Source organism: Globicephala melas, chromosome 6 (assembly GCF_963455315.2).
Source record: "Globicephala melas chromosome 6, mGloMel1.2, whole genome shotgun sequence".
Lineage (NCBI taxonomy): Eukaryota > Metazoa > Chordata > Mammalia > Artiodactyla > Delphinidae > Globicephala > Globicephala melas.
In genome coordinates this window covers 65,923,424-65,947,761 of record NC_083319.1, presented here as the reverse complement: position 1 = coordinate 65,947,761, position 24,338 = coordinate 65,923,424, and the positions used below count along the sequence as shown (strand labels likewise).

The 24,338-nt window shown below is 39.3% G+C and overlaps 1 protein-coding gene across 1 annotated transcript in view; it reads left to right on the top strand.

Moving 5' to 3' along the window:
- Nucleotides 1-24,338, top strand: part of BNC2 (basonuclin zinc finger protein 2) — a 418,491-nt gene that overhangs the window by 256,263 nt on the left and 137,890 nt on the right. Inside the window, exon 4 of the mRNA XM_030840635.2 lies at nt 14,315-14,417. Coding sequence (XP_030696495.1) covers nt 14,315-14,417 — 103 coding nt within the window. The remainder of the gene's footprint in view (nt 1-14,314; nt 14,418-24,338) is intronic.

The window sequence follows — 24,338 nt, the reverse complement described above, 5'->3', positions numbered from 1 at the left end:
GAATTTGTAGATGCTTCTCAGTCACAGATAAACATTTTAGCAACTTCTTTTTTTTTGTTTTTGAAATTCACAAAGCATTTCAAAAGTTATGTCCACTTGGAAGGTTTTTCTGCTTTCATTTCCACCCCCGCTACCCGTATGCCAATACTTAGAAATACGAGTTTAATGTAAATTATACTTTGGTAGCCTGTTAACATTCTATCAGATTTCAGTTTCTTTTAAAGTTGTTACAGAACCAAACATTTGACAGAGAAATGTAAAGTGTCTAGCAAGTGATGTGAATAGTAACAGATTTTACCTCATTTCTGTCAACTGTCTGTGCTACTATTATTATGAATATTACAGTGTATGGTTCTTGTTCTCTGCAGGTATGTACATAGGGTCTTTGTGGTCAAGGGGCACATCTGCTTATACTGAGAGATAACTTATTGGTTTGGAATCCTTAAGTAATCCTTAAGGATTGGTTTGGAATCATTAAGTAATCCTTAATGAAGTGGTTCTATGAGATCTCAAAATACAGATTTAAATCCCCAAAACTAGAAAGGACAAAACAGGAAGACCAGGCATAGAATGAAAGAATGTCATCTTTATGTAAGAGATAAATTATGATACTCAAAGTCACATCCAGCTTTGTACAAAAAGGAGTGGGTTTATTCTGTACAAGATTACGGGGAAAATGACATAAAAGTACATACTGATAAAGATTGTGCCTTCTGGTGTGTAAAGCGGATATCTAAGTATGTGTCTATTTGTGTCTATATACAGAGTTAAAGGACAGTTTTCCATGAAATAATGCATTCCTTTAGAATTGCTGTAGATTTTCATAATTTTTAAAACATTCCTATTGTAACCTACATCAAAAGGGCAGCCAGGGTTTTTTGTGTCTGACTATACATATGCATTATAAAAAAAGTGAGTCTACTGTAATTACCAGTTTGCAGAGCGAATTCCTGCAGGGTTTGTACTCTCCCCATTAGTAAAAGAGATAAGTTGAAATGTATTAAAATTTCACTGTACAACTGGGAGTTTTTGTTCACAGTAAATGTGTTAATGTTTCTTCATTGCTTGACTGTTTGTGTTTAAATTTAGGCAGCATGCCCAACAGGGACAAAATTATAGGATAAAGCTATGTATAACAGAAAATCCTTCAGAGAGCACCAATAAGGCTCTCTTTAAAAATAAGCAGTTACGTATAATAGTACATGGCCATAGCCACAGAGAAAAGTTTTATCTGTCTATTTCAGAATTATTGGAATTTTTCTTTCCCTTGTGTGAAAGTTAAGAGGACCGAGCTTATGTCAATAGCTAATATACTTTGATGTAAAAACATTTATTATTTCATTCAGTGTTACTCTTATAAAAAGCAAAAGAAAAGATTCCTTCTTGTTATTCTTATGATGAAGAGAGGCTAATAGCATTTTGAGAGAGAGGTGATAGATCACATTTTCTTCCCTAGTAAAGGAATTCATTCTTGTTAAGAATTCTAATTGCAGCCTTTTATATTTCTGGAACATTTTCCTCCGCTTTTCTTCGTTGCCATGAACTTAGTAAATACAATTATTCACATAGATGGGCTTACATTAAAAAAATTAGTCTGCAGCCACTATCACATTGTGTGAATATGTAATGAAATTCACAAACACGGGATAGAGGCTAGTATTTCTCTGCAGTCTAGAGTGAAAAGAAGTTGCAGTTATCTGTAAACACTGGCTGTATAAGCTTTAGCCAACCTGTGGACCAACCCTCTTCTCTCTGTCTCTCTCTCTCTCTTAAATGCTGAAAATGTGGTGTAGTTCTTACTGTTTACCTTTTATACTTTCTTTGGCCTGCTTTTCCATACGTGAGGTTGAAAGAGTTTACTGATATCCATGTGCTGTCTCAAATGTCTCTGCAGGCCTCACACAGCAGACCCACAAATATAAACCGTGTACAAAAACAAAAATAAAATATAAATCTTTATTTTTAAATATTGCTATCCTAGAAATATTGTTTGTAATTTATTGCTACGTAGTGGTAGTATCTGTATGTATGTGGAGACATATCAAAGAGAGAGAGAGGAGAGAATGTATATGCCTGCATGTCATTTCTTTGGATCCGTACATTCAGGTGCCCAGAGGAAGATGTGAAAAGCCCCTTGAACATCCCCTGTTGTATATTAGCTTTCCGTCATAAAGTATATTTTTTCCCTTTAAAATAGGTTGGTTCACCAAAAAGAAAGCGAGGCATTTAATTCTCCCTCCTCGACACTGTTCTTTACAAAGTAAATTTTTAACTGATAGACCTTGAAGTCTTTTAGAGCTATTACTATCTTTTGGCTAATTCATAGAAAGGCACCATATGAAAATTGGATTTTTGATCTGATGGAGTGATTCTTGAGTTCTTATGAACCATTTATAGTCTATCAAGTAAATCCTTCTTAGTTCATGGATTATTGACCCAATGGACCATATTAGCTGCTTCGAAGCTGTTATAGCCCATTATGTTGATTCAGCTGACACACGTATGAACCCAGTCCTCATGCCCAAGATGACATTAACATTGTTCTGGAAGACTCCCTTTTTTTCCACAAGCTTTCTATTTATTTCTGAATTTTCAAGAGTTAGCTCAGAGTTCCTGACAACCATTGCATTAGTCTCCCCATTTGCTCAGTGATGTCAAAGCGTTTGTTAGCAGCTGGATGATGTGTTTCTTGCTGTCTTTCTCTATATGTCTCTCTTTGTCCTTTAATCCTTAAAAAGAGAATAATGTTTTTTGCAACACTCTAGGGCACCTGTTACCCTCAGATGCTTATAGAGTCCATAGAAATTTGTGGGATTTCTATGAACATCTGAATGTAACGGATTCAATTTGAGAAACCCACGTTTTAGAAGAAATGATAACATTGTGTTTTTAAAAAATGTTTTCACCTGAGAGGTTCCACTTGAAAAATTCCAGCGACTCTAGCCAGGGGTAAGATCAAGATGTGCCTTTAGTGATTTATATGATGCTCTAATGAAGCCAGTCCAGGTCTCAGCACAGACCCCTGGGGATTCTATGACCTAACATAAATAACGTATAAGAGGGCACTGTAGACTGTTCATCATATCATTATTATTATTTGTAATAGGTATGACTCCTGAGGTGATATCTGCTCTTGGGCAAAGAAACATATTCTTTCTTAATCAGGCATAGTTACGATGCACAGCCACATGAACGATGGACAGTATTAAAATGTTTATTGAGATATTCTATTAATGGACAATCCCAAGACAAGGTAGAAGCAAGATGGTGTAAAATTAATCAGTGTTTTTGGCAAATCCTTGCCTCACTTTTTTCAGATTTTGGCCTTTTTTAATGTAACGATTGATAGACTCCATAGAAAGCTGTTGAGAGTCGCTTTCTCTGTCTAAAAATGTGCCACTTTGTTCATAGAAAATCCTAGTGTAAATAGTTAACTGCTTACTTAGCATTTTACCTCATCTTTTTAAGTTGCTTTAAAGCCTTCCCCCACGCCTCTCCCTTTGTGTGTAGTTTCTTCCACATCTCCTCTTCAGTCTCAAACTGCTCTTGGAACTGGAAGAATATCTGAGGAAATCTCACTGTGGAGGAGAGTAGCAAGGGGGATTATTCAGCTCCTTGCCTCTGCCGCCCAGGCCGGGTGGAGCGAGTCCTGGATTACCAGCTGTGGCCATTTAAGGACATCTCACAGCCTCATTTTTCGGCTGTTTGAAAAATCTCTAATTTGGGGGATTTTGATGATTAAATACGAGAATGTATTTGAAGTATTATGCAAGCTTCATGGCACCGTCCGTCGTGGGATGTTGTTAAGTCTCACAAAGGCTACGTCAATTGGCCTGGGCAATCAGAGCTGTCATTTGAAATGATACGTTCGAAAATGCAACGACCTGTCTCCCTTGTTGCTTCACTGGGATAAATTCTTTTCACAAACCTAGAGTAAATTCAGTTAAAAGGTCACCCACCTTATGCTCTTGCTTGGTAAATGGATTGATTACTGTGCTTTGGCATTTGAAATAATGTGGCTGGCTCCTTTTAATGAGAAGGATTGAGAGGCACTCCTTCCTTAAAGGGGTCCTTCCCGTGCTGTCTGGGAAGGGGAGGTGGCCCCGATTCAGAGTGATGCCTTACATTTGGCACACGTTTGGACAGGTCTTGGGTTACTCCTGCACCTCTCTGCTCGGTCACCAAAGTAGGGGACAGCCGTTCAAACCATTCTTCCCAGGATGGAAGCTGCTTCCGTGAAATAACCAGAACTTACGCTTCATCTTGTCTTACTTCTTGCCTAATGAGGAGTATTTCTTCGTAAAGTGCTGAAAGGTTTATAAATCTCCTTGCATCTCATTCCAAATCCCTTCCTTATTAATGCCTTCCCTATCATATTATGTAAGTAATTGTTGTCATGAATGCCACGGGGAAATGTAGTCACATTACCACCTTTCAAATTGCCTTAGTGAAAAGGAGTAAAATGTATATCAATGGAATACAGAATTGCTGATTCAACATTAAGGTGAAATGAGATGAGTATTGCTTATCATTCATATGATATCAGAGGTGCTTTGGCTCCTTATACAAAGTTATGTATTCTGGTAAATGTAGACTGAGCTTAGTGAAAATGTGCTTCTTTTTTTACAGTGAGCTAATCCCTTATTTTCAATTAGACGATAGGTGTGTGTTCATGGGAAGAGTGTTTCTTTTCTCATTATGTTATCACAGCTGCCTAAGTAGTCTGTAAAATTTGTAAGTACAGGCAGTAAGTGGAATATCTTAATTGTTAACTGTTAGGTAAGAAAATAAAATGTTTCTGCCCAAATTGAAATGCCTTTTCATTTCCTGTTTCTCTAATATTACTAATTGCCTAACAAAATAGCTTTTATTACCATAGGCCTAATTTAATTGGGGGGAAAAAGCATAACACATGCACTCCAAAGCCTGCATAGGCTTTGATGCCATAGAAGCAAGGGTATTTTCTTCATATAATTGGCTATATCCCGCTGTTGATTTTTACTCTGAACTCCTAAATTATTTAAATGGGGTCTTCCTCGTGTCGACTGATAGTCGGTTGTGGTCGTAAGCTAATGACTACAGATGCTCATTGGATCCGTGTCTGTGAAAATTTATGTGCCTCTGTGTATGTCCCTTTCTCCCTGTTTGTATTTATATATTCACACATAGTCACAGAGACATTCACATTCATATATGAACATCTACTCAGAAGTATATGGTTTCTCTCTTTGACCGCTCCCCTTAAACCATATTTGTTTCTTGACTTTTGTGGAGGTAATTTTTTCATCACAGTAAATTGAGGAATACTTTTACTAGTGTACATGACAGAATTCACCATTGTCATTTTTTTTTTTTTTTTTGCGGTACGTGGGCCCTCTCACTGTTGTGCCCTCTCCCGTTGCGGAGCACAGGCTCCGGACGCGCAGGCTCAGCGGCCATGGCTCATGGGCCCAGCCGCTCTGCGGCACATGGGATCTTCCCGGACCGGGACACGAACCTGTGTCCCCTGAATCGGCAGGCGGACTCCCAACCACTGCGCCACCAGGGAAGCCCTATTGTCAATTTTAAACAATTCTCTTTGAGTTTTTCTAGTATCTTGATGAACATTAAAACTGAGAGGCCTCCTCACCCCAAATTTGTTGAAGGATGTAAGGATTTCCTGGATTTTCCTGATAGATAAATGGCAGTGGATTTAAAAGTCATTGTCATTTTCAAATGGACATACTAGGTTTTAATATTTTCAAAGTAGAAGGAATTTTCAGATTTAAGCAGCAGTGAAATTTAGTTGCTTTGCCTTCTGTTTAACCACTCATTTAGCATTTGTATACTGAAGACCTACTAAGTTAAAAAAGGATATTATGCTACATTGTGTCCCCGGGGGAATAATATCTTATGAATTAAATGTTTTAACACCGCTAAAAGAAATTAGGTGAATGTAGTAGGTTTGCCCTCCTCACTTTTAAGCAGCTTTATTGAGATGGAGTTCATGTATCATACACTCTACCCATTTAAAGTGTACAATTCAATGGATTTTAGTATATTCACGGTTATACACAACCATCATCACAGTCATTTCCGGAACATTTTCATCACCTCAAAAAGAAACCACTAACTACTCCCTATCTTTACAGATTTCTGTGTTCTGCACATTTCCTATGAATAGACTTATATAATTTAGGATCTCTTGTGTCTGGCTTCTTTAACTTAGCATAATATTTTCAAGGTTCATCCATATTGTAGTAATATCAAGTGTTCATTCCTTTTTATTAGCCAGATAATATTCCACTATGTAAATATACCATACTTTGTTTATCCATTTGCCAGGTGAGGGGGTGGGATAGAGAATAACACCTTTCAGGAGAAAATTAAAATGAGGTTTTAAGTCTTCTGATTTTTAGCAGTAACTGATGTTTAAAGGCTACCTTTTCACAGTGAATCTCTTTCAGGTATTTTGTATGTGCTATCGTGAAGATAATATTTCCTTGGTCAGTAACGTTGTTCTTACGATGTCTTGTTGGAGTCTGGCCATTTTTGAATTGCCCAGCTTTCTGTCTTGACCTTGTTGTCCACTGTTTGTATCAGTGGCATCTGGACCTCGTAGTGAGTCTGGACTGACCATGTCTTTTCAAATCTTCCGACTCAGCGGCAAGATCGGATTGATGAAAAGACATCAAGAAATTTCAGAGCACATAAGTACAACAAAATGATCACTTTTATCAGGTTGCTATTTCTTCATATGACATTAAAAAACAATTAGACACATTTTAAGGAACCTTTTATAGAAAGGTTAATACATTTTTCAATTTCTAATTTATCTTACCACAAACTAAGATATATACTTTTGCTGGCCCATTGTGTGATTTTTTTTTTTTTTTTTTTGCGGTATGCGGGCCTCTCACTGTTGTGGCCTCTCCCGTTGCGGAGCACAGGCTCTAGACACGCAGGCTCAGCGCCCATGGCTCACGGGCCCAGCCGCTCCGCGGCATGTGGGATCTTCCCGGACCGGGGCACGAACCCGCGTCCCCTGCATCGGCAGGCAGACTCTCAACCACTGTGCCACCAGGGAAGCCCCCACTGTGTGAATTTTTAAGCGGTTTGGTTAAGCAGACAGTAATTTCATTGCTTCTCATGTGCTGCTGTTACTATTACGAGTAGTGGCATTTACATTGCAGTTTAATACTCTGTGAGCCCTTTACTTTTACTCTACACTCTATAATCACTGATAATCACTTCTTGTGAATTCTGTGAACACTGTCCAAACTCAGATCTGTACATTTCCTTACATAAATACAGAAAACATACCCACCTTACTGCAACTATAGGTTTATATTAATAGTCTCAGAGTCAGAGTTAGATAAGACTTTTTAGGTTGTTGTAAAACTTCTTTGTAGTATATTTAAAACCAGGGGTCTCAGTGTTCTATGTCTATCCAACTCACATCTTCTCGTCTTGTTTTGATACCTGATTGTAAAACCCGGCAGCACAACAGGTGGATATGGACGTACCTTTCCTTTCGGCCTGTATGTGTTTTGTAGTCACGTAAAAGCAAATTTCTCTTGTCGTTTTCTAGTAAGCTCAGAAGTTATCCACCATGCCAAAAAAATTTTTTTCTTTGCTCAAGTTGCATCTTGACTTAGGCAAATTTAAGACACTGTTCTTCTACAAAGGCAATATCATATAGATTTTCAAAGTCTTAGCTAAAACTCAGAGTGCTTCTTTTGGAAGTTGTTGCTTTTCCATTCGTTTTATGGATCAGCCATGTGAAAATGGAAGAGGAAAAACTGTCCTGAAAATTATACAGGGAGCTGTTTCCTTACTTAATAAATCACCATTCCTATCATGTGAGTTCTTGAGAATCTCTGTGGCAATGCTTGAAGTACGGCATTAGGTACTTTATACACAAGATGTATAAATGTGTGTGGCAGTCCATCTTTTTCTGGTCACATATAAGATTACTCTCTTCATCCATAATGCTTAGTAGCTGTTACTTTGTAATTACTACAGTGTATTCTGAGACAATCCTAGAAGAATTAGTTTCCAGATTCATTATGGATAATTTTCCAGATTTTTTTAAAGACAGAAGTCTTTGAAGGACAGTTTTCCTACCTAATAAAAAAGGTTTATTTGACCTTTGGCACCATACATACCTTTCCTTCTGGGACCTGTATGTACAGAGATGAATAACATATGCAGAGATGAATTAGTAATAGCTAATTATAACATGGACTACTTTGGATCTTCACGGAAGTTTGGCTGAGTTTACCTATTTATCACACCTACATGTGATTTCCAAAGTAGAAAATTCATTTTATTAAGAAATTTGTTCTTGTTAAAAAATAAGAAAGGCAAACCTTGTCACTGATAACCATTATAGCCCATTAATTTGTACACCTAGATTGTACCAGCTAAGTTTCTGGAAGAAGCTGGTGGGACAGATGGATGCTCTATTAATGATTGGCTTTTTCAGGAATTCAGTTTTAGTGTAGGTTATGTTCTTAACTCTTAAACATTTTTAAATGATTCAAGTAGAATTTCATAATCCAAGTTGTAAATCTTGGTATCCTCCCCAGAAATGAATAAGGAGAAAGCGGATTTAAGAAGGATTTTTAGTTATATATGGGATATTTGGCCAGGTTAATGAACACTTGAGGGGATCTCCTGGCAAATAGTTTTCTTTGTGTGGAAAGACAAAACCCAGAACTGAAATTAGTCTTATTTTTGGGGGTTTTGGGAAGGAAGGTTCTCTTTCTATGATTGTTCCTTCAGAATATGTCTTATGTTTCTATATGCCCCATGGCCTTATTTTGCCTTTTGTTGTTTTGTATTAATAGGTAACTTCTGTAAGTGTTCCCAAAGAAGGAACAGCTAACAGGAGATGTATTAATTAACCTTGTGTCTAGTTCTTTTGTGATATACGCTAAATATTAGCTGAAGCCACAAGCTGTGCTTTTCTGAGAAATATCATTTGGTGAGAAGACTGATGTTCAGTTCACATTAACTTGCAGAGTTCAAGCCAGCTACGACTATAATGAAGTTTAAAGACTCTTCAGTTTTAGTGATAACAGAATCTGTTATTTGAATAGGGCTTTGGTACTCATCCAGAATACTAGCAAATGCACTCTTACTTAATATTCAAATATAAGTGTTACTGACTGAACCTTGATTAAATATTTTTATACTAAATTGGTCTACTTTATGAATTCTAGACATACTTTTGAACATGAATATTCATAATTTACTGGTTTTAACTGTATCTCTTCTTTTTCTACAGGTAATGGAAATAAACTGATTAGTAATTGGGAAATCCACCCTATCATTTAAGAGATGTGTAACACCTAAATAAACATTTTTGAACCCCAGTATTAAAACAGAAATAATAATCCCTGTCGTGCCCAATTTAGAGGATTATAGTATGGAGAGTATGGCATCATATATGTCAAGTTCATTTATTCATTAAGACTAAGTATGTGTTAAGCATTTTACAAGGTGTTGGAAAAAATACATTGGGAGGAATCATAAGGGGAAAATAATTCAAATGTAATATGTGGAAAGTTTCTTGAGGTCATAAATGTTTTCCATCTTTTGAGCTTTTGCTATCACTAGACACAATGCCACATGCTTTATATTCATTATTTCATTTGAGTCTTTTGACACTCTTGTGATGTTATTGTTACCATCATTTTACAGATGGGAAAGAGGCTCGGAAGACTCATGCATTCTTTCTTTTTTTTTTTTTTTTTTTTTTTTTTGCGGTACGCGGGCCTCTCACTGCTGTGGCCTCTCCCGTTGCGGAGCTCGGGACGTGCAGGCTCAGCGGCCATGGCTCACGGGCCCAGCCGCTCCGCGGTATGTGGGATCTTCCTGGACCGGGGCACAAACCCGCGTCCCCTGCATCGGCAGGCGGACTCTCAACCACTGCGCCACCAGGGGAGCCCTCATGCATTCTTTAAGTGCCTTTTAAGCACCTATTATTTGCCATTATATTTACACTGTAAGCCCAACAATATGTCACTCTGCCTTCAAGGAGCTTAAATTCTACAGGGGAAGGCAGACTTTAATCAAATAGTCACACAGATATAGGGTTGTGTGTGTGTGTGTGTGTGTGTGTGTGTGTGTGTGTGTGTGTGTGTGTATATATGTATATATAAAATGAATAAGTATAGATAAATATAATATTCACAACTGTGATAAGTGCCGTGACAGAAAGATCCCTTGGGGGCAGCTGCCCTGGGGAATGGAAGTAATATTTGAGTTGAAAGCTTGAAAGATGATCAGGAGTTAACAATACACAGTGGGGGGGGGTGGGCAGACGGAGGGGCTCTGCCCCATGGCTGCCTGCGAGTGGGTGGAGAGCTCACACAGACCTGGAATCGGATTCCTGTGACTTCAGGGCAAGGTCCTGAATTAGCTGCATCTCAGTTTCCTCCTTTGTGAAATAAAGGGAATAACAGTACTGACCTCGTGGTATTTTCTGAGGGAGAGCTAATGTTTGTAAAGTGTTAAGCACAGTATCTGGAAAATGGCACATATCCAGTAAATCTAGCTATTATTGATAATAGGTAATAGTTTACTGTTGTAGATAAATGTTTAAATCCTACCTTTGGTAGAAGAAAAGACCAAGGCATAAAGAGGGAGAAATGGTGCTTCCCAAACCTGTTCAAGGGCTTCCTTCTGTTCTTAGGGTCTCTCCTCTGAACCCACTGCCCATGAGCTCTGACTGTCAAATCCTTGAGCACAGGGACTCTGCCATCCATTTCTGCCACTTAACACAGTACTTGGCTCCACGGTGATGGGCTTTGCGTAGTGATGATATCTGAAGCTGTAGGAGGGGATGAAATTGCCTAAGAACGAAGAGCCCGGTGGTGGGAAGCACCTGTATTTATTTACAGTGGAGAGAGAGTGAGAAGCTGCTGCCAATAAACTAGGGTAGTTGGTCTCTACAGCCCAGGAATGAAGGAGAGTTAGTGCCTTAGGTTCCCTCGGGGTCTAGGAGAACAAGGAGGCTAGAAAAGGGGACCAGATGTGATGAGAACATTCCTCTTGGAGACAGCAGTTTCAGGACTGTGTGGGGCAGAATCCAGATTGCACAATTAAAATGTAGGTGGAAGCAGTGGGTGGTGGGTGCATGGATTTTTCTTTCAAGAAATCTATGGCAAAGCTAAGCAGAGGAATCATTACTTTAAATAAGTTCCAGGCTTAAGAAAACTGGTTCTTGTTCTTGGGGTGTTGGAAAAGCTTATCCTACTGAAATGGAGGAAAGAGTTTCAGGCACTTGCTGAAGTGGGGTCCTGGAGGTGTGGAGGGGTTGCTAGCCTGAGTTGGCCAGACCTGCATAAGGGTCCTGCATCTATAGGTGGGAATATCCTGATCAAATTGTCTTCTCTTTTCCTGGTGTCCCCTTTCTGTCACCTCGTTATCGCCACTGAATTTTCTGTAGTCATGAATGCCCGGCAGTGGGTGGGAAGTACTCATATACTAGCTACGTGAAGAAATGGATGTGCTCACCAAAATGAAAGCTTCACCATCTCTGCTCTTCCCAGCTCTCTCCTTGTAAAGTGTGTACGTTTTTGAGGCTTAACTGGCTTTGATAGTTTTATGATAATTTATTTTTTTGAAGTGTGGGTGAGTTGGCAAGTGATCACATTGGTTCTGTTTTGTTGTGAATAAATAGTATGTCAAACTTTTATGCCGTTTCAAAAATGTTACTTAGAATAAAACTTCCTTTGAAGCCACAATAGTCTCATACTCAAAATATTTATTTAGACCATATTGTTTAAATATATATAATTCCCTTAAGGAACAATTGTAGTCTATATAAATCTGAATTGAAAACAAATAGACCTTCTGGAAGTCATAGAAATACAAAATGGATATTCCAGTGCTCAAGTGTTTATATACAAAAGGAGCTGAGGTGTTCTAATGTTTGTATGTTTAGGTACAAAAAGGGTAAAATTATGAAAAAGGAAAAGGATGATGATCTGAAAAGTTTAATTCCCAAATGTGCCAGATGTATAAAGTTATTTAGGAAGAGAAAAATATTTGAATCATAAACTAGTTCTCAGTAAATGAATGAATAGTTCAATCAGTAAATAAATAAATATACCTAAAATAAAGCAAATCTACAGTCTCTTAATTTGTTTTGTCCTGAATATAGCTATAATTAAAATCGACGAAAGTATGTTTTAAACACAATAACTGTCAAATCAAAATGATCAAATCAGTGATTTAAAATATGTATGTTTTTCGTGCTGGAGTTAACATGTAGTCCTTGAGAGATAGTCATTGTTAGTTTTGATCATTCCTTAGTATGGTAAAGCAGAGGCGACTTTTTTTTCCTTAGTGTTTATGAAAGGTTCTGTTATCGCACTTCAGATTATATAAATATTTTAATGTCAATGTGGTTGCTGCATCTGAATTTATAATTGGATAGTTTGTAAGGTGCCTTGTTTTTAGTAGAAACACTGCCCTCTAAACTGTTGTTGTTTTGTTTTGTGTTACCATAGTACAATCAAATTGTGAGTTCATTAATGAACACGCCATTTAAGGAAGCTCTTTCTAACCTGGGATGTTCTGACGTATTGCTCAGTCAGTTAAACTATTGAAGTTGACACAAGAAATTTGGGGAGAAACATTTCCCCTTCTAACCTTCAACTACATATATTATTCTTGGCGTAGTCAGCATTTCCTTTGCTGCCCCTATTTCTTACTACTATTTCCTTTCATCACTAATACATACAGCAAAGTTTTACAACCTCCTAATATGTAATTGGACTATTGACGTTGGAAGAAAGGCCCTGAAATATCAGGCAGATGATACACCTGAGTGTTTTTCTTGCAGTAATAGAGGAGCAAACTAGGGTTGGAGGTGAAGCAAGAGAGGAGTCTAGGCAAGGACTCTATTGGAAACTGAACAGGGACCTATAGATTTGATGTTCATTAACAAAAGAGAAATATTTTAAACTTGCCTGATCTAAAGCATGGGGAGCAGTCAAAGCCCATTCAGTCTTACTCTCTGTAAATGGAGTTTGTCCCAACCACGTTAACAATGTCTAAAATACTGTCTGTTACAAATGAGACAGTTTATATAAAAATCCAGCTGGTTCCAGGAACATGAACGTCTGGAGCTGTGTAGGTGAGAGTAGCTTTCAGGCCCAGCACTGCAGTTTCAGGTAGCCCTGTACCTCTCCCCCACCCCACCCCCCAAATCAGTAATTATTGATTACATCTACAGCTGTAGAGAGGTCTTTTCCTGGCGGTTCAGGTAGTTACAGTAGATGGTTAATCTGAATGATCGGACTAAATCCCTTCTGTCTTCAGAACTGCCATGCAAGTTAGAACTAAATGTATGAGATAAATTTATTAACTGTAGTCTAGGAGCATAGGTTGGCTTTAGCACTGTTCTCAAGCATAGGTTCTTAATCTATCAAAAGTTACACTTCATTAATGCTAATTTTCTGTGGATTCGCTTTATAATGTAAACCGGGGAGATGATTTTTTAAAGTGCTTGTAAAGAAATGAAAGGTTTGTGAGTGTGTCTTTCAGTTTTCTAAGATATAGGTGAGTTGTTCCAAGTATCAAATATTCACATAAATGTCTTTTCCTGTTCTACATCTGATCTAAAAACAAATGTAAACTTAATCTCTTACATCATCATTAAAAAAAAAATGGGGGTTGTTTTGCATTTTTCAAAATAGGAATGAAAATGGACTTGATATATCAAGGGGGAAACAAACAAGGAATTGGGAAGTGACAAATGATGCCAGAAATATGCCAGGTGTTATTGGGCCAACAGGAATATCTCTCAAAATGTGTCTGAAAGATTAATAAAACATTTAAACGAAACACTGCAGAAGAAAAGTAATATTCTAATAATATTACTTGTATATCATGTTTTCCTCGGAACAACATTTCGTTTGAACATTATTGTATGAGAGTGTATTTTTTTTGCACTGTTGCCAGGTGGATGAACTTAAATGTGCCTGTTTGGTAGCAGCAATATTTTTTTCTCTTTCGGGTCCCTGGTGTTTCAGATCCAGCATCTTGTAGAGTATGTAATCCTTTTACTCTTATACTACTCGGGCTATGCTTCTCATTTAAAGCTCACCTATGAATGGCGTGAAACATTCTATTAGTGAATCAGTGTTGTTTTCTAATATGTTTTGGTAAGAGATTTTGATGGTTTCAAAATTTATTTTTAAAACTCTCCGGGCCCCTAAAGCCGTTAAAAATGGGAAGTGGGTGTTATTATTAAAATGGTGAAGAAATATGGTACCTTTGAACAGATGCTGATCTCTTTTCCTCCTCTCCTTTGTAGGCCATCCGCTGCACACTGGTGAACTGCACGTGTGAATGTTTCCAGCCAGGGAAGATTAACCTGAGGACTTGCGATCAGTGTAAACATGGCTGGGTGGCACATGGTGAGGAAAATCTGGACTTTTCTTCCCGTTCTTGTTGTGTTCGTGTGAGCGTGCCTTAATTTTTTTTTTTTTTAGAGCTGTCACTGGCCTAGAGAAGAGAGGGGTCAGCTGTGCTCCAAGTGTTAGTTTCCGTGCAGCCTGCAGCTCCCAAATTGCATATTCTCGGCTCCAAGAAGTAAGGCCAGGCGGGCAGCTCTCAGCAGCAGGGCGAGATGTTTATAGGACAGTTGGGTTCTGAGTGAACATAGCAGCAGCCAGCAAGCACCAGGCCCGATGGAAACTCAAACATACCACAGTTGGCCTTTCAGGGCCTGGACCTCAGAGGGGAGCTGGCAAGTCCTCTTTGCTTGAGGAGAACTCCTCCATGACTGCTCAGCCTTGTCATCTGCGTTCGGGGCAGAGTTTATCCTCCCAGATGTTAAATTCTGTATGGTCTAAGGTGGGTGAGAGAGTGAACGGGAACATTATTTGGCTGGTATCTGAAAAAAAATAATCCGTAAATACCGTCTTTCAGCGTGCCCGGGGATTGGAGGAGGCTGGCCCTGGTGGAGGGTGAGCTCTGCATAGGTGTGTGTTTGGGGCGAGGGTGACCGGGGGCCGAGGTGGGAAGGGTGGAGGCTCTTTGCCAGATGCACAGAGCTGTCCCATCCGTGGGCCTTCACTGAGCATTTAACGTGTTCTTCTGTCTGGTTTATGTTTTTGACGTTGAGGCGAAAGGAGACTTGCAAATAAGCAGGGACTTTACGTTAGTTTTCTTCACTTCCTAGGCTGTATAATTTTAAAAGATAGGTAATGTTTATAGAAGAAATCCTGGCTTGAGATTTTATTGACAGCCTGGGGGAGTGGCTCTTAAGTGGACATATTCTTCATTCCCAAGCAGTGCCAAATATCCAGTGGGTTGTATTTTTTTAAATGTCATGTTATTCTAGCAAGATCTGAGGGAACGACACCGGACCATGCCTTGAGATGCATTTAATTTATCATGTGTCTTGCTTGTTGGGGCACGTAGGTTGGTGTTATGGGGCCATTTCAGCCCTGTTTCTGTGAGGGAGAGAGAAGAGGTGTATCGAGTAGTATGGGGGGAGCACACTGGAAGGCGTGTGCCTGAGACACAGAGCCACAATCCTCCAGTGCCTCCAGGGATGGAACTTGTTCCTGCTTTATTAACAAGGCCAAAATCTGTAACAACTCTCAGTCCAGTTTTGAACCACACTTGAGCTGCTGTTGCTTTTGTGGTCTGTGCAAGTGACTGCGTTCGATGACTTTTTCTCCCTTCCTACATGAGTTTGCTCGGGCTGCCATAACAAAATGCCACCGACTGGGCAGCTTAAACATCAGAAATTTATTTTCTCATGGTTCTGAAGGGCCGGAAGTCCCATATCAGGGTGGTTTCATTCTGAGGCCTGTCTTACTGGCTTGCAGATGGCTGCCGTCTCGCTGTGTCCTCACATGATCTTTGCTCTGTGAGGCACACCCCTGGTGTCTCTGTGCACCCAGATTCCTCTTCTTAGTCAGATTGGATGAGGGGCCACCCTAAGGGCCTCATTTTAATCTAATCACCTCTTGAAGAAAGGCCCTCTCTCCAAATACAGTCACATTCTGAAGGACTGGGGATGAAGGCTTCAACAGATGAATTTGGGGGAGGGGGAACACAATTCAGTTTATAACACTTCCCAAGTATCCTTCTTTCCCTCAGTAAGTATTGGCTCTGCCAGATAACAGCTTATGTCCCAAGCCCATCAAGGATCCTGGAGGCAGTGCGGGGCCAAATTCTGGCTCTACAACTTTGATGACATGTCGCTCAGCACCTCTGCATCTGAGCTTTCTTAACTGTAATAGAGGGTTAATGACATCCACCTTGAAGATTATCGTGAGCATTGACGATAAACTATATGAAGCCTTTAAAATAAATTATACATGTTAAAAGCAACAAACTGGACAACACATGAGCAATAAGGGGGTGGGGAGGGTCCAGTCATTACACAAAGGACTTTTCATTCATTCCCTCTCATTTTTTCCAAAGCCATCTTGTGTTACCATCATCTGTCTACTGTGGTAGCCTTGTGAGTATAAAAGTTTACTGTGTCACCAGTTTATTTTATCTGTCTAACTTCCACGTGCATATTACATTAGTAGTGTAATGGGGGGGAAAAGCAATATTTCTTCCTTCTTGAACAACATAAATTATCCCCAGCCAGTGGTTGTTTCTAAGATTTTCTGAGGGATGTGGTTTTTCCCTAAACTTGGATAAGGTATTTCTGTTACATCAGACTCGGCCTTTCCTACCGTGTCATTAGAAATTCTGTGTTTCTGGTATATTAATTGTGAAGTTTCTCAGATCTCACTTTTCCTCACCACTACTATCACCTTGACCTCTTTTCCCCCACAAGGGAGACGTATCTGTATACAAGTCAAAATATGTACACGCCGATATACAGATCTCACTCTTCCCCCATTCAGTAGGACAAATATGACAGAGAGGGTCTGGCTCCTAGCTTTTGAGTTGGCAGTGGGATGAGAGCACCCACTCTTTTTGCCCTTAGCATTTCAACTAATTGCTTCACTCTCTCCCCCTGCACAGAAAACCCTGAAATCGTGTCTCCAGTTATTTCTGCTCAGAGCTGTGAGATACAGCAGTCTTCCTGGCTGCCTTACTCAGTACAATATCCTATGTGTGGGACAAGGAGAAAGTGACTTGTTTTTTCTACTGTGTGATTTTTCTGTGAAAGTAGATGGAACGGCAAGCAGTAAGACTACCAAAATACATCTCATGGCATCATTTCATCCTAGCCCTGAACACACTCCACGTGTAATTGTACCATAAAAAATTAATATTTGCCGTTAAAAATAACTAAATGCCAAAATCAGGGTTTCTCTACAAAAAGATGAATTTTTAGAAATTTGTTGGCCTCTTTTGAATTAATGTCTTACTATATCTTCTTTGTTATCAGCATCTTCAGTTTCTTCCTAAGATGTAGGATTTCGTGGGTTATTATATATTTATTCATACACACACAGTCTCACACAGTCACTTCATAGCCTTATGATTGCTTCTGAAATCTGCTTGAATTGTTGACACTAGTTGCTTTACAAAAATCTTAAGATGTTTTGAAAAGTGAAAAGGAGTAATTAATTCATCACACTGTAACACCTGAATTTTGCAATTACTCACTGGGCCTTGGTGCTGTTCACAAATTACTTCCTTGAAATCTTAGCACCATTGAGATAAAGAGGGGGGAACCCAAAAATGACTCCTTGATTACCAGTAGGTATTTCCCACTGAATTAATAAAGGATTTCCTGCTCTTTTTCCCCATTAAGGAATTTCAGCTCTTGCACTTTGAAAGCAGGGCTTTATTGAATTTAACATTATTTAAAACAAGCTCTTTGGGGATATAGGATGTCCATACCAACAGTGTATAATAACCTGGAGTTTCTAATTTTGTCATATTTCACAGTCTTCAGTTGAAGGACTCCAGCATACTGCCACTTAATTCACTTAACAACTGTATTTTTTTTCCTTCCTCTGTTTGCATTGTCTTTTCTATGCTTTTCCTTCATTTGCCTAAAACTATCAGAGTGAGTCTTGAAAACATTAAAAAAAAACACATTTCCTGCAAGTTTAATTTTTCTTGGTTCAACATTGCCAAAATAAGGTATCAGCGTAAGAGCAGTAATGGGCTTCTTTACTGGTGACATAAATGTTTGTGTCAGTAGAAATTCAGTAGGTGGCATTTTGACCCTTTCCCACCATACTAGGGTAGTAATTCTACTGTTCAGAGAATTGAAGCTTCAGCCAAAGATTTTACATAGCCTTACAAATTAGCAAATCTTACTAGTATACTGAGTTGTGGACAAGGAGAGGTGGGAGGAAGTGTACTTTGTAGCTACTCATCATTCTCCTCTGAGGAACCTGCTTCCAGTGAGAAGTATAACTAATCGGACTCTCTTGCCTTTGGGATAAACTGGAGGTGGGGTGAAAAGGGCGAGGGCTACTGTACTAAACCGTTTTTATTATTTGTTGTTTGCAAATTAGTTTTAATGTCTATAGTCTGGATGATGACTTTATTTCGAAACCAGTAAGATGAATAAAGTAGTACAAGTGTTAAAAAGTAAACTATATTCTAAATGATTTTCAGAAACATTTAATGATAATCCAGGCCAACTGGAAAATTACTGTTTAAAAAAAAACATGATGGGATATGTTTGATTTGATAAAAGAGGTGGGCAGATTTTAGAAAAGTAATTTATTTAGAATTTTTTTCCTTGGCTAGCTCAGTAATTTTTACTTCTGACGAAGCCCACTTGTTAAAACTCCTTTTTTAAAAAAAAAAAAAATCCATTATTTCTTGGGATGTCCAGTAAGCATTTGTCAAGGATAGAGGCTTGATGAATAAAAACTATATTGTATAGGTTAATGAACCCCACGGTAGCTTTCTTGGTGCAAATTATTTTCTTTATAGAATACATTGACTTTAAATACTTTATTTACTCAGCAAGCCAGCTGTTTTCCTGCCAGTGTTCAAACTATTCAGATTTTTTAAATGTAAAATGAGCAGGCTTGGCCTGTCATCTGGATCATCAGTGAAGAGATATTTATTAAACATACATCATATGTAAAGTATTGTACCAGGTATGCTTTGGTTCTTCAATTCTGTGCCACAGGAAATGGTGAGCAGTATGAAGTTAATTTAGTGTCATCTACCAACCAGCTTTATGGTTTAATATACTGTAAGACTTAATATTCATATAATCCGTTAATTTCAAGCCTTTCTTTTTTGTAGTTCACTGGAAGTCATTTTTCTCTTTTTTCTCGGCATCGTTGAATTTGAATTCCCAGCTCTTTACTTGATATGTCTTATCAGAGCAGGGGTATTTATAGAGACACTCACCCAAATAGAAAACATAGGACATCCCGTTAAATTTGAATTTCAGGTAAACAGCGAATAATTTTCTAGTATAAACATGTACCTTGCAAATTTAGCTGAGTAGTCCTGTGTTTTTATGTGCTAAATCTGGCAAGCTGATACCTAAAAGAAAACCCTAGTTAGGCTTAATTTGCATAATTAAGTCCTAAATCAGGGCCATCGGTTCTGAGCATTCTGTAATCAAAAACCTTTTGATTATGTCCATCCTACGTTTAGAATCACAAGATCGCAAATCTGTAAACTATTCTGTTTACAGGTTCCTGAGATTTGTTGGCTGCTCGGTACTTTGTAAGGATTTAAGCAGGGTAGATCAAAACCAGTAATTTTTCATTTTATCCCATGAAAGGTCACATGTCTTTATTACTTGTCCCAGGCTGTGCTCTTCTTATGAATTGTCTGAACATCTGTGAAAGTAGTTTATCCCCAACTGGTAGTTCTGTAATATTCTCCCTGACCAGTCCAAGAGCCAGTGTAACTAAGTATACGCTTTCCTTTTCCATTCTCTTTTCTTTGCTAGTCTTCTGCTCTTCCCAACCCCGATAGAAGTCTATTATCAAAAGCAATAAAGCATGGCATTTCTCTGACATCATGCTCATTCTGAGTAACACAGCAACAGTTTCTATATGATCATTTGTAAATTTGTCAAGCGTAAGAGAGGAGGGTGAATAAAACGGAGTGTCCTCTGACAAAGGGAAATAATGCTCGCAGATATTAACCTGCAAGAAAGCCCTGCCTCCCTCTTACTGACCTGGAGACTGTCCTAACAAGAGTGAATTTTGCTTTGGGAGAGAATTGTTGCAGAGGGGTATTTAGGATTAGATGGAAAAACATAAGAAAGGTCCTAGCTGGAAACCTCAGCACAGGGAAATAAATGCAGGCTTCGCCGTGGCAGAGTAAGAACCTGATCCTTTGGGAAGAGGTAGGTGGCCATGCTCCTAGGGCTTTGCTTAGAAACACGAGGATAGAAACCCCACAGTCCTCTTCCCCTGGTGCACTGGTTTGGAAAAGGTGGGAGTTCATGGAGTATCTGCTTAACAGAATGTGTCTTTCTAGAAGACTTAGTTCTTCCCGGTTGTGACACTGAAACCTGGCTCGCCTAGCTGCAGAATTCTCTTTTAGTCAGGGAAACCAACTTCTAGCTGCCTCCTGGCTCTGGGGGGGCCAGGAGGGTCCTGCTCTCTCCATGGACGAAGTCCTTGAACATCTCTCCACTTACTTTTATTTGAGAGAGCAAACACAAGGCCACTTCCCTGCCTGGCACAAGAGCCTTCTTCGCTTGACCTGAGGGCACCGTGCCCTCTTCTGCTTCTCTCCCTTACTCCCTGATCACAGCTGATAAGCTTGAAAGGGAGGACATCCTCACAAATGTGACGGTTTGCTGCTTCCTTCATGGCATTAACTATATTCTTATTGTGTCCCTGAGCTGCTTGTTTTGAGTTGTTTCTCAGTCTGCCCACCTTTGGGACGGTGCTTTGAACTCCCTAAATTTTTTTTTTTTTTTTAATCACCACACAAACAGTGCCTCCCCTTCAAAGTCCTGGGCTCTCTGCCTGTTAGCTCCTCAGATGTTGTTTTCTAGCTCCATCTTGTTCAGATGGAAACATACGGCGTATCTGGTAAATCCTGGGCTCTAAAGTGTACAGTGCCGGTCCCCTGCTAAGGACTTTCTAGGGAGGATCTTGAGATCGAAACCTACAGAGCTGGAGCCTCAGGGTCTGAACAAGCTTCAGGTACACAAATGGGAGGCGTGAGAGAAAAGGAGGTAAAAGTGCAGCTCTGTGTAGGTTCGCATCCTGCCTCTACCACCTGCCATCAGTAGAACCTTGGCCAGCTTACATAACCTCTGTATTCTCATCTGTGAAATGTGGATAATGATAGTGCCTAGTTTGCAGGGTTCTTTCTGGCATTAAATGAGATAATCAACTTAATAAGTGTTAGTTGTTATTTCTCAGTTCTTACAGAAGTAAAGCTTCAACCTTGAGAACATGACAGACACATTTTATTGTGGTCGAAATGGTTAAAAGTTGGGTGTGTTCAGGCCAGTGGTCGAATCCCATCTCAGTCTCTAGTTAGTTAGCCCCAGTTCTTTTATCTGTAAGCTCAAATAATAATAGGAATGTACCTGGATAGCACAGTGAAGTTTTGAGGAGGGTTAAATGAAGAAGTGGACTGATTATTAATTATACTCTCTAGAGCCTCATGAATTTCTTCAGTGTCCAGTGCTGGAGTGAGGTCACCAGTTCCTTTGGCTGTGAGACCAGCTGTTCCTAGGGTGATCTTGTTTTCCCCAGCAAATCCAGTTTAGCTTCATACCTTCCATCTCCCCTAAAATGTCATGTGAGCCCATATTTGAATAGAAGTCCAAAACCCTTTTTCCCCGCAAAGTCACATTTTAAGAAGTGCACATCAGTTGAGATGAATTGTAGGGTTGCTTATCTGTTGAAAATCCAAAACCCAGAAGTAAACGAATTTTAGACAGGATGAAGGCTACTTGTGCCTATTTTCACACCTGTATTCTTGCATGTGAAGTGCTTTGATGGGCTAACCACTTTATCATTTTACTGCACTTTATTACATCATAAATTTTTATATCTTGCTAACGATCCTACAGGAAGCTTAATTGTTTGTAAGAACATCTTAGTTAACTGGAGTTCACCAGGTTAAGCAGAACACAAATTGAAGGGGTTATAAAGGAAACATACTCAGTTCCTCTCATTTTAGTCAGGATGCTCTGTTCAGATAATGGGGAGATGCTGCTGGGTCAGAAGGACCCAGGATGCCTCAGCAGTACTCTCAACCATTCTTCCTCCTATTGTGTCATAGTGATGACTTCTTCTAAGTGTGGGTCCCCCCATACCCCCCCTCCACCCCTAACCCCCACATTTGAATAGTAAAATCGCTGGATGAGATGCATGTGGTATTTCAGAGAAATTCTGACTTGTATTCTGGGAGGCATAAAACGTTGTCTGTGCAACTCATTCCTTACCAGGTGTTGCCTTCTGGGAGGGTAGAAGTTTGTAACTCTTTCAGAAGCTTGAGTTAATCTGTTATGAGTGAGCAGATAGCTAAAGCGTTGTATAGGAAATATTTAAAGCAGTTATTGCCACAACTGTATAGACTTGTAAGCAATACCTGTTAAGGGGCCCAGTAGTAAGGTCCCTCTCTCCTTAGAGCTGTTCCTTGATACACAGGGAAATCCCTCCTTTGGCCTCTAGGTCTCCCAGCCTGGTTGTATGGTCAGGTGATCCTACAAAAGCAAGTGCAGACCCAATTAATTGAAAGGACAGCCTTGCTGGGCCTTAAGTTCAACTGGCCACAGAATGCAAAGGCAACTGTAAACCTGGCTTTCCAAAAAGGAAGCCACCATTTTGGATCTGAGCACTTGAGATGTGGTTAGTCCCAACTGAGATAAGTTGTAAGTGTAAAGTGTACACTGAAATTTAGAAATGTAATCTTAAAAAAAAAAAAGAATGTAAAATAGCTCATTGAGAATCATTTTTATATTGTCTACATATTGGTAAAATTTTTATGTATTGGGTTAGATAAAATATATTTTTTAAAATTAGTTTCATTGTTCATTTTTTGCTTTTGAAATGAGATTAGAGAAATTTAAAATTATGTATGTGACTTGAATTATATTTCTATTAGGCATGGCTATTCTAGGTCCTTGGTGTGAGATAAATGTATTTGGAGGACCGAAGCTTAGGTTAAACTGGTTTGCTGGTAGAGTAGTTAAAACTGGTGTGAGAATCCTAGAATCCCAAATTCTGGCTCCTGTCCTTTCACTCAGTCCTTCGTGCTTTCACAACTGCTGCGCTATTGATCATGTCTGCTCTTTCCTCTGCCCTGGTCATCAGGGAAGCTGGACCTGTTCGCCCCCAGGAGCAATTAAGTATTACCCTCTGTATACTCTCAGAATACTTCACTGAGACCAGAAGGGTAGTTTCTGTAATACTGATCCCTCCACTAGCTTGGGACCTCAGGAAAAGCACTTCTTCATCTCTGGGTGCTGATACCCATTGTAGCATTTCCCACCTGAGAGAACACATGGAACAAAGGCTTATGGGAACCTCCTACGTGTATCTAAAAGTCTCTGATTCCTAACTGCCAGTTTCTTTTCCAGCAGCCTCTTCCCATTTTAAGTAGTAAACATAGCCTGCAACCCCCTGCCTTTAGTCCTGTTTCTGCATTTCTCTTTTTCAGCCCTCACTCTTTTTTCATCGCTGCTGTTTCCCCCTGTGTCTTCGGACAAAACAAGCGAAAGGTAGGTGGAAGGTTTTAATAGCCTAACCAACCAAGAAGTAAACTTTAGAGAAGTTAAATTTGTTTGATCATTAACAGATGTTGGCATTTTTGTTTTATTCAGAAGATGTGGTCTTGAGTGAAGTATTTTTCACTTCTATTTAGTAGTTCTTCAGTACTCCTTTGCCTGCAAAAATCTGAGGGTAAGAAATTCCCCCCTCCCCCCTTTTGGCTATTCATGTTTTCCACTATCAGTAAAAATTTAAAAACAAATCAGCCTCTCACATAAAAGAAAACACCTGTTTGGCATGGAGAAATTGGCCAGGGAAGTCTTTTTCCTGACAGGCCAAAAGCGACCATCACAGGGCCCCTTATAAAAATAAAAAAAAAAAGTCATTTTTTTTCTTTATTTCATGTGAGCGTTGGCAGAAACTCTGACAAGCAGTTCTTCATATTTTATTATGTTCTTGTCTGCAGAATCTCTGTCAGGCAAAAACCTTGTCAGCGGAAAACCTGTCGTAGGATCAGAGGAGACAAAAACAGGTGTCACATAGGCAGTCAAAACTGAAGGAAAAAAGAGATTAGGCTAAAGAGAGAAAGGCAGACAATTACATTAATGCCATTGCTTTTATCTTATAGATGTGTGTTATTATCTCGGGGTGCTGAGTGCGCAATTGCCTCAAAGAAAAGTAGACAGGAGACAAGGGGAAACTTGATAGTTATTAGCTGAAGAGGCAGTGTGTCAAAGCTGG